Below are 21,112 nucleotides of genomic sequence, written 5' to 3' on the forward strand. Positions count from 1 at the left end.
CCTGGAAGCGCTGCCCCCGCTGAGACTTGGAAAGTCACAGAAAACAGCTAACAGACAGATAAGTACCACTGTTTACACTGCTGGGTACTTTTGCTCGACATTTTGCACTGTGTGTTAGTCATGGCTGACACGTGTGATGATGATGCTGTTGCTGTGGGGGGGGAGGGGGAGCGCTGGACATGTCTTTAAACTGCACTATTAGCGGGGTTAATTACTCATGTGAACAGATGGACCAAGGGGTGGCCTGCCCTGCTTGTAAGTCTGTGCCCGGGGGGGTCACTTGCCCAAGAGGCTGAGCGCGAGCCAGCGTGGGCTGTGTCTTTGGGAAGGTCTATGAATGCCCTGGTAGAGGCATTAAATAGGCAGAGGAACAGTTTGAGGTCTCCTGGTCCCAGTTCTTCCTCCCAGTGTTCAGTGAGGTCCATTGCCCCTGCGCAAGGGGACCCATGTTGTTGCGGGTTGTTCAGGACACCGCTCAGGGGGTGCAAAAAATGAATGCACTCATGGAAAAGTTTTCTAGAACTCCTGATAGTCCTTTCTCTAGGCAGCCGATTGCTGCACCATCTTTGCTGGCTGATTCAGATGATGATGGTGTGTGTGCAGATGATTCTGCTGATCATAGGGAAGAGGCTGATGTCTCGGTTCCTGGCATTGAGGATCTTATACTGGCTGTTAGACAGGCTTTAGACTTGTCAGAAGAGGATAGAGTGCAGGCTCAGTGCATTTTTAAAAGGATGAGCAGAGAACATGTTACTTTCCTCTCAGACCCCCGTATGGTCTCTTTGTTAGGAGAGGCTTGGAAAGCACCTGACAAAAAGGTGTCCTATGTCCAAGAGATATGCAAACATGTTAAATTGTGGGAGAAAGTCCCATTAGTGGATGCCCCGGTGGCGAGGTTGTCCAAGGCAACAGCAATGCCAGTACAGGGTTCGGCTGCATTTAAGGACCCTGGGGATAAAAAAGTGGAAGGTTGCCTGAAAGCAGTATTTGAGGGAGTGGGATTCACGCTCCGCCCCATTATTGCCTCTGCTTGGGTAGCAAAAGCTATGATTAAGTGGGCTGAGGCCCTGGGAGATCAGCTGCGGCCTGACTCTGAGGCCTTTATCTTTGCAGAAAAACTCAGGTGTGCTGCAGAGTACATCTCTGAGGCTGGGGAGGAGGGCGCTAAAATGGCGTCCAAGGTTTCCGCCACTTCTGTGTCAGCCAGGCGTGCTCTTTGGCTAAAAGCTTGGGAGGCTGACAGTGATTCCAAGAAGGCCCTGGAAACCCTTGAGTTTAAAGGGGAACTTATTTTTGGTTCTGAATTAGAAGCCATTATTAAACAGGCCACGGGTGGAAAGAGTACTTTTCTCCCTACCGCCGCTAAGGCCTCAGGCTCTAAGTTTGGGGTGTTTAAGCCTGCTTTTCAATCCTTCTTTCGGGGCGGAGCCTCTGCAAAGGGGCAAGCAGGAAGAGGTAGATTCCCGTCAGGTAGAGGTAAAACTACCAAGTCCAGATTTGGTCCCTTCAGCAAGAAACAGGGGGCCAAGGGAGAGGATAAGTCCTCCGCATGACGGGGTTCAGGCTCCCCGTTCTGGCATCAGAGTGGGGGGTCGCCTCCTGCAGTATGGGGACTTGTGGGACATTCCAACATCCGACCCGTGGGTTCTGTCCATTGTCACAGAGGGCTACCGGATAAATTTCAGGGGGAATCCTCCAAAGAGATTCTTACCTACCCCTTTGCCAAGGGAGGCCAGAGCACGCAAACTCCTGTTGGAGGCAGCATTGGCTCTCAGGGAAAAGGGAGTTGTGGTCCCAGTTCCTCAGCAGGAACGCAAGAAAGGGTTTTATTCAATCCTGTTCATAGTACCCAAGCCAGATGGGTCAGTCAGGCCCATTCTAAATCTCAAATCCTTGAACCAACACTTATGGGTGGATCATTTCAGGATGGAGTCACTGCGCTCAGTGCTTGGCAGCATAGAGCCAGGGGAATTTTTAGCATCAGTGGACATCCAGGATGCGTATCTCCACATTCCAATTGCCAAGGAGCATCAGTCCCTCCTGCGATTTGCAATAGGGGACACCCATTTACAGTTCCAGGCCTTACCCTTTGGTCTGGCAACAGCACCAAGGGTATTCACGAAGGTGATGCCGGTCATGGCTGCGTCACTAAGACTCAAGGGGATTGTGATTATCCCTTATCTGGACAACCTGCTGTTCAAAGCAGAGTCAGGGGACAAGTTATTGGTACATCTGTCTGTGGCAACAAAATTCTTGCAGGAAATGGGTTGGGTGCTAAATATACCCAAATCACATCTGATTCCGTCTCAGAGACTGTTGTTTCTGGGTGTAATTCTGGACACCCATTTACACAGGGTTTTCTTGCCGGAGTCCAAAGCAAAGGACATCCGCCAGTTAGTCCTACTCTTACTAAGAGCTCAGAGGCCCACTGTCTGGCAGGGAGTGAGACTGCTGGGCAAGATGGTAGCGACTTTCGAAACGCTGCAATATGCCAGGCTTCATTCCAGAACCTTTCAGTGGAACATTCTATCCTGTTGGTCGGGGAATGCAAAAACTATGAAGCAAGAAAGTTTGGTTCTTTCCCAGGAGACAAGGGAATCCTTAATCTGGTGGATGGACATAGAGACTCTGCAGCTCGGGCGGTCTCTTCGGTCCTTGGACTGGGTGGTAGTGACTACCGATGCCAGTCTCAGGGGTTGGGGAGCAGTCGCTCCTTATCTTCGGCTGCAGGGCCTCTGGTCACAGCAGGAGTCCAGACTCCCTATAAATATTCTGGAATTGCGGGCTGTCTGGAAGACTCTGTTGCAGGCCAAGGATTGCTTGAAGGGCCTGCCAATAAGAATTAAATCAGACAACGCCACGACGGTGGCTTACTTGAACCATCAGGGCGTGACTCGCAGCAGGAAGGCTATGCGGGAAGTCTCAAGGATCTTTGCTTGGGCGGAAGCCAACATTCCGGTTCTATCTGCTGTCTTCATTCCGGGGATCCGGAATGTGGAAGCGGACTTCCTCAGCAGGGAGGTCCTGCGGGAAGGGGAATGGTCTCTGCATCCGAAGGTATTCCAAGAACTTGTACATCGCTGGGGGCTCCCAGAGGTGGACTTAATGGCGTCCAGGAACAATTGTCAGGTTCCGAAGTTTTGTTCCAGGATCAGGGACCCAGTCGCCTGGGCGGTAGATGCCATGACGGTTCAGTGGCCATTTCACCTGGTTTATGTCTTCCCTCCGTTTCCTATGATACCGAGGGTGTTACGGAGAGTGAGGTCACAGCAGGTGAGTGCAATTCTGATTGCACCAAACTGGCCCAAGAGGTCATGGTTCTCAGACGTTCTGAGGTTGTCAGTGGAGTCTTGGCCTCTTCCACAACGTCAAGATCTGTTAAGACAAGGGCCGTTTCTTCACCAGGACCTTGCTCGGCTCAGTTTGACGGCTTGGCTTTTGAAACCTCCTTATTAAGGAAGAAAGGTCTTTCAGATGCAGTGATTCAGACTATGCTACGGGCTCGTAAGCCAGTCTCAGCTGCAAATTATCACAGAGTGTGGAAGATCTATATCAGGTGGTGTGAGCGTCAGAAGGTACACACCTCCAGGTTCAGAGTGGCTAGATTGCTGGAGTTTCTACAGGATGTATTCTCTTCGGGACTCAGTCTGCAGTCTTTGAAAGTACAACTTTCTGCCTTATCCATATTTGGTACTTATGTATTATCTGGGCTCCCATGTTAAATACACCCCATTTTTTCATACCCCTACTATCCAATTACGCATGGAGTTGATTTTATATAGTGTGGCGAGCGCAGCGAGCCACCGTGCCCGAAGCGTGGCGAGCGCAGCGAGCCCCGCGAGGGTACGCGGTGTCATAAGAAAAATGGGAGCCCAGATATTACATAAGTACCCCATATTTTTCCAGAAAAGAATTGCTTTTCTACCAGAAGTCCAGACTTTTTTTACAGGGTGTGACAAGGTTAAAACCTCCTTACAGGCAACCAGTGGCGCCGTGGGATTTATCCTTAGTTTTGTCTGTATTACAGGGTTCTCCGTTTGAACCCCTAAGGTCAGCTGACCTTAAGTATGTGACTTGGAAACTTACTTTTTTGTTGGCCATTGCCTCGGCTAGGCGTGTGTCGGAGTTGGGGCGTTGTCCTGTAAATCTCCACACTTTTTCATGAGGATAGGGCTGTGCTTAGAACAGTACCTAAGTTTTTGCCAAAGGTGGTCTCCTCCTTTCATTTAAACCAGGAGATTGTCCTTCCGGTATTTCCCCCCCCAGAAGGGGCCAAAAATAGGGACAAATTGAGAAAGTTAGACGTAGTTCGCGCCTTGCGAATCTACGTGGACAGGGTAAAGGATGTGCGCAAGACAGATCTGTTGTTGGTCTTGTTTGATGTGCATAAGAGAGGTTGGCCTGCTTCTAAGCAGACTATTGCTAGGTGGCTTAGGTCAGTAATTGCCTTTGCTTACACCAAGGTTGGTAGACCTGTTCCTTCTAGGATTAATGCGCATACCACCAGGTCAGTTGCTTCCTCTTGGGCAGTGCGTCATGGGGCTACAGCGGAGCAGTTGTGCAAGGCTGCCACTTGGTCCTCTGTTCATACCTTTACCAAATTTTACAGGTTTCATGAGTTCGCGTTGGAGGACGCCTCATTTGGACGGACAGTGTTGAGAACTGGTGGTCTGAGCGTGCCCTCCCATAATATCGGCTCGTGAACGTCCCAAGGTGAAGCTGTGTCACCGGACTGGACGAAAGAGAAAAGGGGATTTTTGTAAGAACTTACCGTTCGAACCCCTTTCTCTGAGTCCAGTCCGGTGACACAGCGATCCCTCCCCTACGCTCAGTAAGTCATGCCGTGCATGTGTGTCATGTTATGGTAAGATGATTGTGCATTTAAGATGTTGAGCATTGTACTGAGTTGTGTATCCTAGTGTGCTTTTTAAGTTTGAACTGGAGCATGCTGGGAATGCAGAAGGGTAGGAGCCTGCAGTCAAGGGAACAGCTTCAGCTATAGGTGCCTGGCTCCTGCGGACCCTACTACATCCCAAGGTGAAGCTGTGTCACCGGACTGGACTCAGAGAAAGGGGTTCGAACGGTAAGTTCTTACAAAAATCCCCCTTTTTTTTTTTTTACAATGCCTGTAAGAATTTCTGCTGCCAAATACTACCTTGTATTGCATGCTGTCTGCAATGGTGGTGGTCATAGTCGTCTACCCAGGCAGACCTTTACTTAGCCGTACTTCTGCTTTTCCCGTTGCTGTCCCAGAGGCCAAATCCGGTGTACTGCAGGAGTCCTGAGGGTTACTGATGGATATGCTATTTGCTTATCTATGTTTGGAACTAGAAAAGGCATCATCCCACTTGGCTGAATGGCATCACTAATTTCTAGGGATGCCACAGTCAATTTTAAATGGTGCAATCTTTGTTGTATTGAGTACAACAGCAGGTGGCGATGATCTATTTGTATATCTTAAATGTGTACGTTACTACTTTTACACACACACACACACACACGGGCTAACTTTGTAAGCCCCAGAGATCACCAAAGATCACTATTCAGCAACTTCCACAGATTTAAATTGGGCCTATAATCATTTCATATACATGCTTTCTACCGTTACCATAAAAAACACAATTTTTCCTAATGTTGCAAAATCTCTTGGCAGATTTGTCAGCTCAAGGTCATACATGTTTTGTAACTGTTTTTGTTTATAGTTAAATCACCTGCATTGTTTGACTTTATACTTTCTGGAAACTAGAACCTAAAATATTTTCCATCCAGCTACAAATAATGAATTAAAACATTGTGTGCCATCTATAGTCTGTATATTGAACAGACAATAAATCCAACTGATCTCTGGCTACACATTATTGTTGAATATTTAACAAACAAGCACAATGTAATTCTCTGATACTTTTGCTCTTTACATAGCATACTGGCTATGAATGGATAGCCTTTGCTATTAGTGCAGGATACATCCGAATGTAGCCTACCATTTCTGTAAACAAAAGCAGTGCTTCGGGTGTAATGTGCACATTAGATATGCATGGAGGCAGTGGGGTTTACCTATGGGGCGACAGCGCAGCGAAGGGATCCGGGCAGCAGGGTCAGGTCGGTAGCGCTGGCAGGCAGGGGGTCTCTGCGGCGTCTGTGAAGTCAGCGGCGGGGTCCCTGCGGCGGATGGGAACTACTAGTTCCCATCCGCCGCTGACTTCACATACACCGCAGGGACCCCCTGCCCGCCAGCATTACAGACCTGACCCTGCTGCCCGGATCCCTTGCCTACGCTGCCCAGGTATGGGGAAGGGGGGGGGGGGGGGTGTGGTGTGTGGAGTGCCTCAGTACTTAAACGCTTTTTAAACGGTAATATACCATTTTTCAGTTGCAATGTGAAAGGGGTTTACTGGCTCAGACCCGTTTTAAATATCGTTTAGAAATATCGGGTCTAACACGTTTTGGCAATGTGAAGGCAGTATTAATCGCCAGTGTGAACAATGGTCCTGACAGATCACTGCCCGCACACAGCGCTGTGTGCTGAGCGATCTGTGTAGCTCAGATCACCTAGCAACCTCTTCCCGTGTGATATGCAGTATGTTGGTAATGTGTATCTGTGTACACCTCTCCAAAATTTGGCCACATAGGGGTTACCATGGCACCAAAAATATATATTTCTCTTTCGTCCAGTCCGGTGACACAGCTTCACCTTGGGATGTAGGAGGGTCCGCAGGAGCCAGGCACCTATAGCTGAAGCTTTTCCCTTGACTGCAGGCTCCTCCCCTTCTGCATTCCCAGCATGCTCCAGTTCGTTTTAGGTGCCCACAGGAGTGGGTGCTTGGCTGACAGGCTGCTGCTGCAGCCGTTTTTTTTTTCTTGATTTTTCACTAGTTAGTGAGGATTTTATTGTTTTATTAACTTAGTGTTAGTGCAGGTTTTTTCCAGTGTGTGGCTTCTGGCAGAAGCGCAGCACACTGAGAGCGCAGCAGAGGCTGATAGAAGCTTGTCCTATCAGCGCTCTGTGTGCAGTGGTGTCTGTCTGCACCCTCTGCACAGCGCTTAACCCTAGCTCTACTGGGGGTTGCCTGGGCCCTGGGAGCGCTCTGGAACCGGCTCCTTACAGAAGGGGATCGTGGGGGAAGGACCTCCTGCAATGGCGCCCGCCATCTTGAAAGGGCTTACAGTCTGAAATCCCTCTGGGGAAGTGAAGACTGTTACAGGTGTCCAGCGCTGCTGGACGACTCCAAGTGATCCCAGGAAGAAGGGGAGGCTCTAGGAGGTGAGGAGACTACACTGGGGGAGCGGCTAAAGGGGGTAAAAGGCGCCAATTAAGGTTTCCTACCCCGCTGAAGCAGGGACTTGGTACCTTCCTCTCTGTGTGCGGGCGCCATTTTCTCTACACAGTGTGAGCTAAAAGCTGGCTTGGTAACGCTGCTGCACACAGTCTGAAGTCTCCTGGAAGCGCTGCCCCCGCTGAGGCTTGAAAAGTCACAGAAAACAGCTAACAGACAGATAAGTACCACTGTTTACACTGCTGGATACTTTTGCTGGACATTGTGCACTGTGTGTTAGTCATGGCTGACAAGTGTGATGATGATGATGCTGTTGCTGTGGGGGGGGGGGAGCGCTGGACATGTCTTTAAACTGCACTATTTGCGGGGGTTAATTATTCATGTGAACAGATGGACCAAGGGGTGGCCTGCCCTGCTTGTAAGTCTGTGCCCGGGGGGGTCACTTGCCCAAGAGGCTGAGTGCGAGCCAGCGTGGGCTGTGTCATTGGGAAGGTCTATGAATGCCCTGGTAGAGGCACTAAATAGGCAGAGAACAGTTTGAGGTCTCCTGGTCCCAGTTCTTCCTCCCAGAGTTCGGTGGGGTCCATTGCCCCTGCGCAGGGAGACCCCATGTTGTTGCGGGTCATTCAGGACACCGCACAAGGGGTGCATAAAATTAATGCTCTCATGGAAAAGTTTGCTAAAACTCCTGATAGTCCTTCCTCTAGGCAGCCGTCTGTTACACCTTCTTTGCTGGCTGATTCAGATGATGATGGTGTGTGTGCAGATGAATCTGCTGATCATAGGGAAGAGGCGGATGTCTCTGTCCCTGGCATTGAGGATCTTATACTGGCTGTTAGACAGGCTTTAGACTTGTCAGAAGAGGATAGAGTGCAGGCTCAATGCATTTTTAAAAAGATGCGCAGAGAAGCTGTTATTTTCCCCTCAGACCCTGGTATGGTCTCTTTGTTAGGGGAGGCTTGGAAAGCACCTGACAAAAAGGTGTCTATGTCCAAGAGATATGTGAACATGTACCCTATGCCGGAGGAGCATGTTAAATTGTGGGAGAAAGTCCCATTGGTGGATGTGCCGGTGGCGAGATTGTCCAAGGCAACAGCGTTGCCAGTTCAGGGTTCTGCTGCATTTAAGGACCCGGTGGATAAACAAGTGGAAGGTTGCCTGAAAGCAGTATTTGAGGGAGTGGGATTTACACTCCGCCCCATTATTGCCTCTGCTTGGGTAGCAAAAGCTATGATTAAGTGGGCAGAGGCCCTAAGAGATCAGCTGCGGCCTGATTCTGAGGCCTTTATCCTAGCAGAAAAACTCAGGTGGGCTGCAGAGTACATCTCTGAGGCTGGGGAGGAGGGCGCTAAAATGGCGTCTAAGGTTTCTGCCACTTCTGTGTCAGCCAGGCGAGCTCTTTGGCTAAAGGCTTGGGAGGCTGACAGTGATTCTAAGAAGGCCCTGGAAACCCTTGAGTTTAAAGGGGAGCTTCTCTTTGGCTCGGAATTGGAAGCCATTATTAAACAAGCCACGGGTGGAAAGAGCACTTTCCTTCCTACCACTGCTAAGCCCTCAGGCTCTAAGTTTGGGGTGTTTAAACCTACTTTTCGATCCTCCTTTCGTGGAGGAGCCTCTGGAAAGGGGCAAGCAGGAAGAGGAAGATTCCAGGCAGGTAGAGGTAAAGCTACCAAGTCCAAATTTGGTCCCTTCAGTAAGAGACAGGGGTCCAAGGGAGAGGATAAGTCCTCCGCATGATGGGGTACAGGCTCCCCGTTCTGGCCTCAGAGTGGGGGGTCGCCTCCTGCAGTATGGGGACTTGTGGGACTTATCTTTAGTTTTATCTGTGTTACAGGGTTCCCCGTTTGAACCTCTTAGGTCGGCCGACCTGAAGTATGTGACTTGGAAACTTACGTTTTTGTTGGCGATTGCCTCGGCTAGGCGTGTGTCGGAGTTGGGAGCGTTGTCCTGTAAATCTCCACACTTAATTTTTCATGAGGATAGGGCTGTGCTTAGAACAGTACCTAAGTTTTTGCCAAAAGTGGTTTCCTCCTTTCATTTAAACCAGGAGATTGTTCTCCCGGTGTTTTCCCCCCCAGAAGGGGCCAAAAATAGGGACAAATTGAGAAAGTTGGACGTAGTTCGCGCCTTGCGAATTTACGTGGACAGGGTAAAGGATGTCCGCAAGACAGATCTGTTGTTGGTCTTGTTTGATGTGCATAAGAGAGGTTGGCCTGCTTCTAAGCAGACTATTGCCAGGTGGCTTAGGTCAGTAATTGCCTTTGCTTACACCAAGGTTGGTAGACCTGTTCCTTCTAGGATTAATGCGCATACCACCAGGTCAGTAGCTTCCTCTTGTGGAGTGTGCGTCATGGGGCTACAGCGGAGCAGTTGTGCAGGGCTGCCACTTGGTCCTCTGTTCATACCTTTACCAAATTTTACAGGTTTCAGGAGTTCGCGTTGGAGGACGCCTCATTCGGAGCGTCCCTCCCATAATACCAGCTTGTGAATGTCCCAAGGTGAAGCTGTGTCACCGGACTGGACGAAAGAGAAAAGGGGATTTTTGTAAGAACTTACCGTTCGAACCCCTTTCTCTGAGTCCAGTCCGGTGACACAGCGATCCCTCCCCTACGCTCAGTAAGTCATGCCGTGCATGTGTGTCATGTTATGGTAAGATGATTGTGCATTTAAGATGTTGAGCATTGTACCGAGTTGTGTATCCTAGTGTGCTTTTTAAGTTTGAACTGGAGCATGCTGGGAATGCAGAAGGGGAGGAGCCTGCAGTCAAGGGAAAAGCTTCAGCTATAGGTGCCTGGCTCCTGCGGACCCTCCTACATCCCAAGGTGAAGCTGTGTCACCGGACTGGACTCAGAGAAAGGGGTTCGAACGGTAAGTTCTTACAAAAATCCCCTTATATATAAAATCTAATTTATAAAAAAATTCAACAATTTTTGATCTGTTGTATATTTAATGCAAGTGTATTAATGTATTAGTTTAGAACATATTTTAATGTCATTTATTTTTTTCACAGAACGATCGCTGCTACAGTGAGAGCCTGCATTCAAGTAAGTATTTAGCATACATTTATGAAGGTGTCTTTTTTTGTACAGTTACATTGCAGTGATTGAAAGTTATTGAAGCTTATCTAGAAATTGTGCTGTTTAGCTTTGCAAAATGAAATGCACACAAAAGGCTTAAATATTCCTATACTTGCTACACTCTTGTTACAATAGACTTGTGCTAATTAAATAAAATGTACTTATAGTGAAATTAATCACATCTCCCACTGAAGCAAGGGATTCATGCTTCAGCAGTGGGTAAGGAAAGCATCATTTAGAAATGTGGATATCTATACCAGGTTGAACTAGATGGACGCAAGTCTTTTTTTCAGCCTTACCTACTATGTAACTATGTAAATGTTTTTCTCACCCTCAACCCTTGCAACAGGTCATGATTTAAGGATTTCTGTCTGTGGGAGACTGGAATTACCGACCCAGCAAAATAAAGTAACTAATCTTACATGGTTACAGAGATCTACAAAATGGGATGCAGTCCATATACCAACATTCCGGATGCTGGCTGACACAATCCCTGACAGCATCCTTATAGTAAATATGCGGGTTCTTGTAGCATTGGGGAGGGGGTGAGGCACTTAAAAGGAGGATAAGGGACTAAGGGGGAGGGATACTGTTTGGCTGCAGGTAAGGGTAGATGGTTAAGGTATTTATGGGGCACCTGTCAAGATCCTCAGGGGCAGATTTATTAAGCTCGGTGAAGTGATAAAGTGTCTGGATTTTATCACTGGCCAAATCAGCTCCTACCTGTCATTTTTTAAACCAAGCCTGTAACTTCACAGGTAGGAGCTGATTGGTGGGTGATAAAAACCCAATGAGAGTTTGACCACCAGCAAGCTGCTTTTGTGGAGTAAGCACCAACCTGAACCACTGTGTTTAATTGTTTTACTGAATTTGGTGTGGGACACTGGTCCTAGAAGAGATCATCTGCAGGACAACCTGTGTCTGCATCACCAAGGACAACACTGTTGCCATGAGAGCCATAGTTGAGGTGGACACCAGGGTCACAGTCAATGTATTATGATTTAAACAATAACCCTCTTTATTTTTACATTTTTGGAATGCATGTGTTACAGTCAGTAAAATATTACAGTATATAGTAGTAGTAGTATGATAAAATAGCTCATTATACACAAAGCTTTTGGGGATAGAGCAATAACGATTGTGCACTTAAGGGGATATTTGATGATTGTACGCTGAGCCGAAAAACATGTGGTCAAAAAACATGTGGATTGTTGAATCAACTATTTGCCCATTTTCAGGTGAAATTGCAGGTGTATTTGCCCGGCTTTTCGTAATTTTCCATCCAAAAAAGGACGAAAAGGCATGTTTGAAATGTAATATCCCCCACTATGTGACACTATGGGGGGGTATTCAGTCCCGGTCACGACTGTCAGTCCGTCACGACAGTGCTGGCCCCATTTTTGTTTTGCTCGAACACAATTCGCCAGGATGAAAAGGGGGTGTGTCCATTTAAATGACCGTGGATTGTCGAGATCCAGCCGTGATTGCGACAATTCACAGCCATTCTTGGCAAAATGGACCTGACCGCTTTTAGTCAGGTCAGGTCCGTTAATCTGCCTCTTCAATGCTGTCAGGCAAGACAGCATTGAATAGGTGCCCGCCGCTATTTCCTCCTTCAGAAATAGTGGCTGGGATTGAATACCCCCCTATATGGCTTAATGTGTTGCTTGATTCATGGGATCACTATGGAATGTAAACAGAATTAATTGTTTAAATTAACAAAATTAACTCCTAGATTGTAAGAGCAAGTTTAATAGACTGCTTAAGTAGGCCACTGAAGTAAATCGTGCCATACTAAGAGTTATGCCTTCAGGATCATCATTCAAGTTGATATAGATAGAAAACTGTATGGCATTTGCTGCTTGTCTCTCAGCTTGAGCACCCAGATTACTCCCTCATGCTTTTGTCATCCTTTTAGAAGATGACCACACACAGGCCAATAGTTTTCATCTTCGAATATTGCAATCTCACTGTGAAACCACGTCACATTTTGTTTATATATTTAATACTACTTTAACATTAACCTTGCGTTCCTGTGTTCAAATTTATAAAGTTATATATTAAACATATTCACTATTATTGTTTTTACATTTTGGGGCATCTAATTAACTGCAATAAAGTATGTTTGTGTTTATTCATCTGAAAAATTATTGCTAACACATTGGGTCCAGAAGAAGCGCCATATTTTTGGGGATTTTGGAGCATACGCCCTGATAAGTACTGTTTATCTGGGCTAACTGCCTAGCTCTTGACAAACCTATTAGCATTGTTTAAATCAGGCATGTCCAACCTGCGGCCCTCCCAGCTGTTGTGAAACTACACATCCCAGCATGCCTTGCAATAGTTTTAGCCTTCCCTAATAGCAATACTGTGGCAAGGCATTATGGGATGTGTAGTTTCAGCTGGAGGGCCGAAGGTTGGACATGCCTGGTTTAAATGAATGGTGGGTACTTATGTATTATCTGGGCTCCCATGTTAAATGCACCCCATTTTTTCATACCCCTACTATCCAACTACGCATGGAGTTGATTTTATATAGTGTGGCGAGCGCAGCGAGCCACCGTGCCCGAAGCGTGGCGAGCGGAAGCGGTCTCATAAGAAAAACGGGAGCCCAGATATTACATAAGTACCGAATGCTTCTTATAGAATGCCAACTTAAATCTAGAGCATTAAATTCTAATTTTAATTTTTGTGAATATATAAGTAACAAAAAAAAATTCTCTCCACTTTTGACATTTTTACCTTTTTATCTAGTTAAGTAAATTTAGTCTGCAAATCATGAGAAGTGATGGTGTACACCCACCTACGATCTATAACTTGCAATCTTCATTAATAACACTGTGTTAGACCCAATCCGTAGGTATTATGAACTAAGGCATAGGTTATTGAATGGTTTTCTTTACCTATAACTTTATACATTTCCATTCATAAGGATGCCATATGTACTTTTATCAGTGCAATTCTCACTGTACCTAAACCGTGTAAAATTATGAATAATGGCACAGCTACTTGTATGTGTGGAGGTAAATGTATTTATGTGCCGAATTAAACAATATATATCGCTAAGTGACCTTTCTTCAACCAGTTGCCCCAAGACTGTTCTGGTTTGTTATTGTTCATCTTGTAAGTCTACTATTTAGATATTTATGGGTATAAGCTGTTCTAGGCTGCCAAATGTTATTAAAGCATATATAATAGCAATTATAGGGCCAATGTATCAAAGCTTGGAGAGAGAAAATCAGCCAGCTCCCTCCCAACTGTGTTTTTACAGACTCTGGAAACTGGGGTACGGGGGAGCAAAAGAAACTTTGGTGGGGTGCAATCTTTATCCCATGAGACAGAGCTACACAATATGAGCTGTTAAGATAAAACTTTAATGTAGTAATTTAAAATGAATATGTTCTCATGGAAAGTGGACTGCCTTGTTTAGGTATGTGTACTATGCAAAACTATAAAGCAATAATTGTGCAAATATAATGTATGGATATAGTTGTGTGCTTAAACCCCTATCCAGTCAATACATTTAATTGACCATCGTATATCCTGGGTACCGAATCCCAGTCAATCTGTACTAGTTATCACTCAGAGTCCTTGTCTAGGATTTAATCATAGGTCATCTGTATGAGGCCTTAATGGTCTTGTTGCTGCGGTGTAGGACTGAAAGTGCTGCCAAATGCCAATAAATAAGAGTGGGTAATGAGATTCGACTTCATGATCTGCTTGGCGCTGTCTATTTTAAAATTCTTTGCTGTTGGTAGAGTGCCTCTGACATGGATGTCCGTGGAGACCTAGTTCTGTAATTCTGAGCACCTACTGATTCATCGATGACCTGATTGAGCATATGCTGCTCCCTCCAATCTTTGATAGATATACCCGTTTGTTTTTCATGTAACTGTAAATGCAGACTAATCAGGGTTATCAATAATATTCACAAGGATAAATGTTCATGTATATTCAATATTGATTTGTTACACAATGACACCTCTTCCATCGTGTGTGGGTTCTTTTCTACACTTTTTTTTAATTTCGTATCTACAAGTTTGCAAAGGCATGCACATGGGTTTTTCTACATACACAACTTAATGTCGGCCTTGTTTGATTAATATGTATGTTCCTAGTACAAACAAATTCCTGTTTTAACAGTTCGGTTTGGTATGTCAGCAGATATGTAAAGCTACCATAGACCATTAATACAAAAGTCCAGGAGCCAGATGCAATAAGTGATAAAGTGGAGAGTAATAAATTATCAATCAGCTCCTATTATTTTTCAAATCCAGCCTGTAACATGGCAGTTAGGATCTGCATACCTCCCAACTGTCACGATTTTAGAGGGACAGTCCCGATTTTCGGGTACTGTCCCGCTGTCCCACCCGCAGCAGGCATTGTCCCGCTGCGGGGGGTGGCAGTTGGGAGACCCCCCAATCTAGTAGAATAGACGCTGTGCGCATGCGCACAGTGTCTATTCTCGTATGAAAATGAGGTCGCGGCTAATTAGCATAAGCCGCGCCCTCATTTGCATACGCCCCGCCCCCTTTTCGGACGCTCGCGCGGGTGTCCCTATTTCTTCAGTCCATAAGTTGGGAGGTATGGATCTGGTTTATCACTCTCCACTTTATCACTTTAGGTAGCTTGGTGCATCTGGCTCCTAGTCTTCAACTTTGTAAAAATGTAATACTAATTCTTGCAAAATGTAACTTGTTATGAACAGTTCCTGTCACATTCTTTTTAAGCTACACAACTATATGGTATTTGGCTGCTCACTAGGTATTTTCTGGTTCAATCTTTCATTCCCTTACATCAATCCAAAATGAATTTAGCATCCATTTAGTTGGGTACATACACAAAGATGTATCTGTCCAATCTGGCTGGTGGGAACAAAAATCGATCAATTGCTCCCAAACACTGGAAAATGGATAAAAATAATTGGTTTAATTTGACAAATCAAATGACTTTAACCGATTTATCTGAATTAATAATGTTGTTTTGGGAGCAAATGGTTGTCTCCTATGCTCCCATACATTGCCAGATTTTTGTTCCCACCAGCTAGATCGGACAGATAAATCTGTAGGTGGTATATCCAGCATTACTAATATCCATCTGCCATTAACAAAAATGCAGTACTTCTGAATGACTGCAAGATGTAATGCTAGCAATTGTCCCACTCTGCCCCACATTCTACATCCATTACATTAATAGAGGTGACTGTCTGTAAAAGCGCCAAGAAAAAATATCCTCCATTTGTCCCTCTGCCTGTTACTTTGCTGTTGCGGCAAAGGTCTCAGGGTGAACTTTTGCTTAATGGTGCTGCACTGTTTCTTCTCCTGAAGACTGTGGTTCAGGGGCATGATTGTAGGCAGATAGGTAGCGCAAGGTTCCTCGAGGCTAGTTGGTGAGATAGGAACCTATCTCTGGCACCCTCACAATTGTGCTGACTGAGACCAGAATCTTTCCTGGCCTCATCGAAAGTAGTACCCTGTAGCCAGAGTGAGAGAGGTAACCAGCACCAAAATTACACCAGCCATTACAGTTTAACAACTGTTGTTTTCTTCATTACAATTACATCACCAAGCAATGTGGTAACCAGAGGTTAGAGAGGCAATGTCTAGGTTGACAGTCAATATGTTGATGCCATATGATCAACATACAGATGTTGGATATGGTTGACATGATTTTGTGGTCTTTTTCCATACTTTTGCCATCCACGTGGAACGATGTAGGGCGAGCGAAGCAGTACACAAATTAGGGGTCCATGGTGTTGAGACTGCCACAAAAAAAGTGAAAACTGCATATTGACCTTTCCGTGTCAACTTTTTGCTTGTTTTGACCTTGTGACTGTGGATTATTTGGGGTTGAGCTAGGCATTTTCGACCTGCTATACCACACCCAAGCAATGTAAAGTTCGCAGCCAATCTGTGTACTCAGATTTTGTATTATATAGGTTTTATATAGTAAGTATTTTCATCATTTAATAATAATTGACCCAAAATCCAGCGACGCTAGCTTCTACTGCACACATGGGTGTTCTGCCTCCATGGTTTTAGCTGAAAGTACACGGACATTTTGAATATCCTCATAGGTTGCTGTCTGATATGCTTCCAGGCCCTGTATAAAGGAATAGGGATGTTTTAATTAGACTGATGACAACAGTACTGTAATACATGTATCTAAATATTTATAAAATAAAATTTTGCTTAGAGTTTACGGAGTTCCCTTTTATATTCAAACCCTTTCCTTTTATTGAAGCATTACAGCATTACATGCTTTGCATGGGACTATAGGCTACACCAATCAAGTATGTATCTTTGTAATTTGTGAAGTTGGCCAGCGTAACTGTAGAGCTGGGGTAGCCAACTCCAGTCCTCGAGAACTACCAACAGTTCATGTTTTCCAGATTTCCTCACAGAATCACAAGTGAAGTAATTAGCTTCACCTGTGGATTAAAATGTGTTAGTGAGTAATGAGTGCACCTTTGCAGCAGCTAAGCAGCTCTGGAAAATGTGAACTGTTGGTAGCTCTCGAGAACTGGAGTTGGCTACTACTGATGTAGAGAATAGTTTATTGACTTTTGAGAGGAAATGCAGCTTGCCCCACTGCAGTGGGTGGGACAGCGCTGCACATCACTGGACCTTGCCCTCAAAATACTGTGGACCATGGTGGCTGGAGGGACTTAATGATGTAATTTGTGACAATTAGCCCCACCTCCTCCACTGTTATCCTGCCCGTTTCACTAGGATGCGGGAGATGTAGCCATTATTTGGTTGTGTGCAAGCGGACTTCTTGAATAATTGTGAGTCTCCCAGTAGGCAAGTATGCGTAAATGTCTTAAACACAATATGAATTAATAAATCCAGTTACCCTCCTTGCTAGATTTGCAGTGATATTTATAAGAGCTTTTCGAAGTCTTTTTTTTATTATTATTTTATCTCTATAAGGTATTTATATGGCCTTGTAGATTGTACTATTTAGAATTTCAGGAAAAGTTCTGGTTTGTAAAAGGAATAAGGAATCTGCCTTGATTGTAGAAGTATCCAGATTGTCTTTAGTTTAATAAAACTTCACCATTGCTCAAATGGTGTGTGAATGTTTCTGTGAATACTAGATCATTTTGTATTGGCACTAAAGACGTACAGAAGGCAGCAGTGGTCTGAACTGAGTGTTTGAAAATTAGAGTAGAGTGCTAGGTCTTTTAGGCCTGATTTAGAAAATAATTAATTCTGAGATTACTTATAGTATCTTCTTCACCAGTTATTTGAATCTGTCTGCTACAGTGTCTTTACACTACGTTGAATGACCAATCATTAGTATATATCAGGACTGATTACCATTAAAGCACACAGAACACAGATGCCGGTCCTAAGGAGGGAATTCTGACAGGGATCCGTTAAGTATATTTAAAACACCCCCCCCCCCCCGTCGTCCCCCATTCCGGACCCCACATTCGTATACCAGCCCTGGCACTAGCAGCACTTATTTATAGACTTTTTCTCTACATTTTCGATTGAAAACCGACGTTTCATTGAACCGAAGCGACCTGAGAAAAATCTGCTAAACATCGGGATAAACAGTTGTTTCATCTCCTGTAATTGTTTATCCTTCTATATACCATTATTTTATTTATTCATTATTTTAATTGCCATTATAACAGAATATATTAGACAAAGTTTTAGGGAACACGTTTTGAATAATATTAACCCTTTGAGTGGCAAGTGACTGTCAAAATTGATGTGAAAAATGCCAAGCAATCATTTTTATTCATTACAATAACCTGTAACCTGTAATTGTTGAGGACCGTGGTTGGGAAAGCCTGTTCTATAGGAACTATAATAGTTTTTTACAGAACATTTTTTAATGTAAAGAACATTTGAGCAATGCTGACATTCTTAGCCAATATTTTGCATATCTCTCACAAATGATGGCACTCAAAGGATAAGAATTATGGAATTGATTACATGATTAAGAAGAATACGATTATAAAAAGGCAGAAGATCATCTTTTTTTTTTCTCCAGCTATTGTATATGTCCCACAGTGTATAAATGTCCCTCGTAAGGGGGACACTTAAGTTTAAAATCTAAAATTTTAAAATGTTTTGTTACGATAGGTACTTGTGGAGTATCACGGCTCCCATCGTATGGCATTGTATGCCATATGTAGTGGCATACGATGGCATACGATGCGATGCTTTACCGATTTTTGAGCATTTTTGCTCAAAAATCGTATGCCATCGCATGCCATCGTATGCCATATGTAGTGGCATACGATGCGATACGATGTTTTACCGATTTTTGAGCAAAAATGGTCAAAAATCGGTAAAACATCGCATAACATCGTATGCCATATGTAGTGGCATACGATGTCATACGATGCGATACGATGTTTTACCGATTTTTGAGCAAAAATTGTGAAAAATCGGTAAAACATCGCATGGCATCGTATGCTATCGATGCGATACGATGTTTTACCGATTTTTGAGCATTTTAGCTCAAAAATCGTATGCGATCGCATCGGATGGCATCCGATGCGATGCGATGGCACCCGATTTTGCACTGAAATGCATCAGAATGCATTGAAATGTGTATTAAATAGTGAAATGCCCCCAAATGACATTTTTCATAGTGCACCACCCCCACTATCAACGTCAACCCGAAGCGTGGCGAGCGCAGCGAGCCCGCGAGGGGCGGCGGTACGCGTCCTACGACCTTTTCATACCCCCACTATCCACGTCGGCGTGGAGTTGAGAATAGAATAGTGTGGCGAGCGCAGCGAGCCACCGAGCCCAAAGCGTGGCGAGCGCACGCGGATACCTGTAAAGCCCGCGAGGAGACTCGTATAGCTGTGAAGGTATCCGCGTCCCCTCGCGGGGCTCGCCACGCTTCGGGCTCGGTGGCTCGCTGCGCTCGCCACACTATTCTATTCTCAGCTCCACGCCGACGTGGATAGTGGGGGTATGAAAAGGTCGTAGGACACGTACCGCTGCGCTCGCCACGCTTCGGGTTCACGTTGATAGTGGGGGTGGTGCACTATGAAAAATGGCATTTGGGGGCATTTCACTACTTTAATACACATTTCAAAGCATTCTGATGCATTTCAGTCCAAAATCGGGTGCCATCGCATCGCATGCCATCGTATGGCATCCGATGCGATCGCATACGATTTTGAGCTAAAATGCTAAAAAATCGGTAAAACATCGTATCGCATCGTATGACATCGTATGCCACTACATATGGCATACGATGCCATTCGATGTTTTACCGATTTTTGACCATTTTTGCTCAAAAATCGGTAAAACATTGTATCGCATCGTATGACATTGTATGCCACATGCGATGCGATGCGATTTTTAGCATACGATCTGCATACGATGCAGGTCGTGGGAGCCGTGATACTCCACAAGTACCTTACGATACTTCTGTAGACTAGAAATAAATCTCACCTCATATGTATGGTCCTCAATCTTCATACTGCGCTTCTTCTTCTGAAATGGAAATAAAATCGGTAGGATAAATATGATTTATGATGGGACAGTGCATATGATTAGCATTACTGCCTTTCAGCACTGAGGATATACAGTAAGTTCAATTCCCACTTACTCCACTAAAGGGCATTTGCATATTCTCCCTTTGCTCGTTTGTGTGTCAATGGACTAATATGTTCTTACTGGCCATCAAATCTGGCGATGCCCCATAGAAGCCTATGGGCTTCTAACGCGATCCCCCGCCGCCCAGCACCAACCTCCCCCCCCCCCTCATCTGTGTCCGGGCAGCACAAAGCTGTGCTGTCAGGACCTGTGACCTCCTCCTCCCTGCACTATACATCCTCTTCCGGGTGCAGGGAGGAGGAGAACCAGCCCCCCCTGCAGCAGCAGCAGCATCCAGGCCGGGAAGAGAGGGAGGGGGGAGCCATCAGGACCCGCCGCTCATTGCCGGGTCAACGCAAAAGACAGCTCTTAACGCAAGAGCTGTCTTTTGTCATAATTATCTCATATGTTAGATCATATGCGATAATTATGTTTGCGGTAGCCGGCGATGGGCGGCGGTAAGGGGGTGCGGATGTTAGAGCATCCCCCCCAGTGTGAGTTACAGTTCAAGACAAAAATAGGACAATTGCAATGTATATAAACTTAGCTACATCAGCAAATGACACTGAAAGTATCAGGCTGCATAAAAACTGGGGGGCTTTGATGCTACTGGGGGCAATATGAAGTAGAAGATAGTTTTTATAAGAGGGAAAAACACAATGAGGGAAGAGAGCCCTGCTTTGAGAGCTTAGTTCTGCCAACTGTACAGGAGCAATTTGAAAAGCTTATAACTTGATTTAGAATGATTCAGTCTCTGATGAGGACTTTTGGTCAAGTCACAAGGTCTAGGTTACAATTGGGTCTTGTTGAGGATTACTACTTTAAGGTGGATATTTAATACCGGATGCAATGTCCCACCTGCCGATCTGTGAAATGGGGGCGTGTCCAAAAATGGGCGTGAATTGTCAGCAAAACTGGGTCCTTTCTGACGAGATGTTGCTTTAATGCTGTCGGGAAAGACCACATTGAATAGGTGCTCACTGCAATTTCCCCTGTCGCAAATAGCGGCGGGGATATAATACCCCCCTAAGTCTTTTCAAGTGTCCTTATATTCAGAGGAAGGGATTTATTTACTAAGATGTGAGTTCTATTTAAGATGGGATGTTGGTATGGGCACCAGATAACACTGGCCCTGACAGGCGATCTAACTAGGTTTTTATCCAGCATGCTTGATCTTAGTCACTGG

General features: G+C 45.2%; 1 protein-coding gene across 2 annotated transcripts in view; it reads right to left on the reverse strand.

Annotated features, from left to right (window-relative positions):
* Window positions 1-12,737: 12,737 nt before the first annotated feature.
* The window catches only part of CD79B (CD79b molecule), a 39,008-nt gene continuing 30,633 nt past the window's right edge, over window positions 12,738-21,112 (reverse strand). The window contains exons 7-8 of one of the 2 annotated variants that reach the window (XM_083146940.1): window positions 19,783-19,824; window positions 12,738-16,453 (exon numbers count right to left, since the gene is read on the reverse strand). In XM_083146940.1, coding sequence (XP_083003066.1) covers window positions 16,355-16,453; window positions 19,783-19,824 — 141 coding nt within the window. In that variant the 3' untranslated portion in view covers window positions 12,738-16,354. The remainder of the gene's footprint in view (window positions 16,454-19,782; window positions 19,825-21,112) is intronic. The other variant, XM_083146941.1, reaches the window with a different exon arrangement.

Source organism: Crinia signifera, chromosome 6 (assembly GCF_055691185.1).
Source record: "Crinia signifera chromosome 6, ASM5569118v1, whole genome shotgun sequence".
Classification (NCBI taxonomy): domain Eukaryota; kingdom Metazoa; phylum Chordata; class Amphibia; order Anura; family Myobatrachidae; genus Crinia; species Crinia signifera.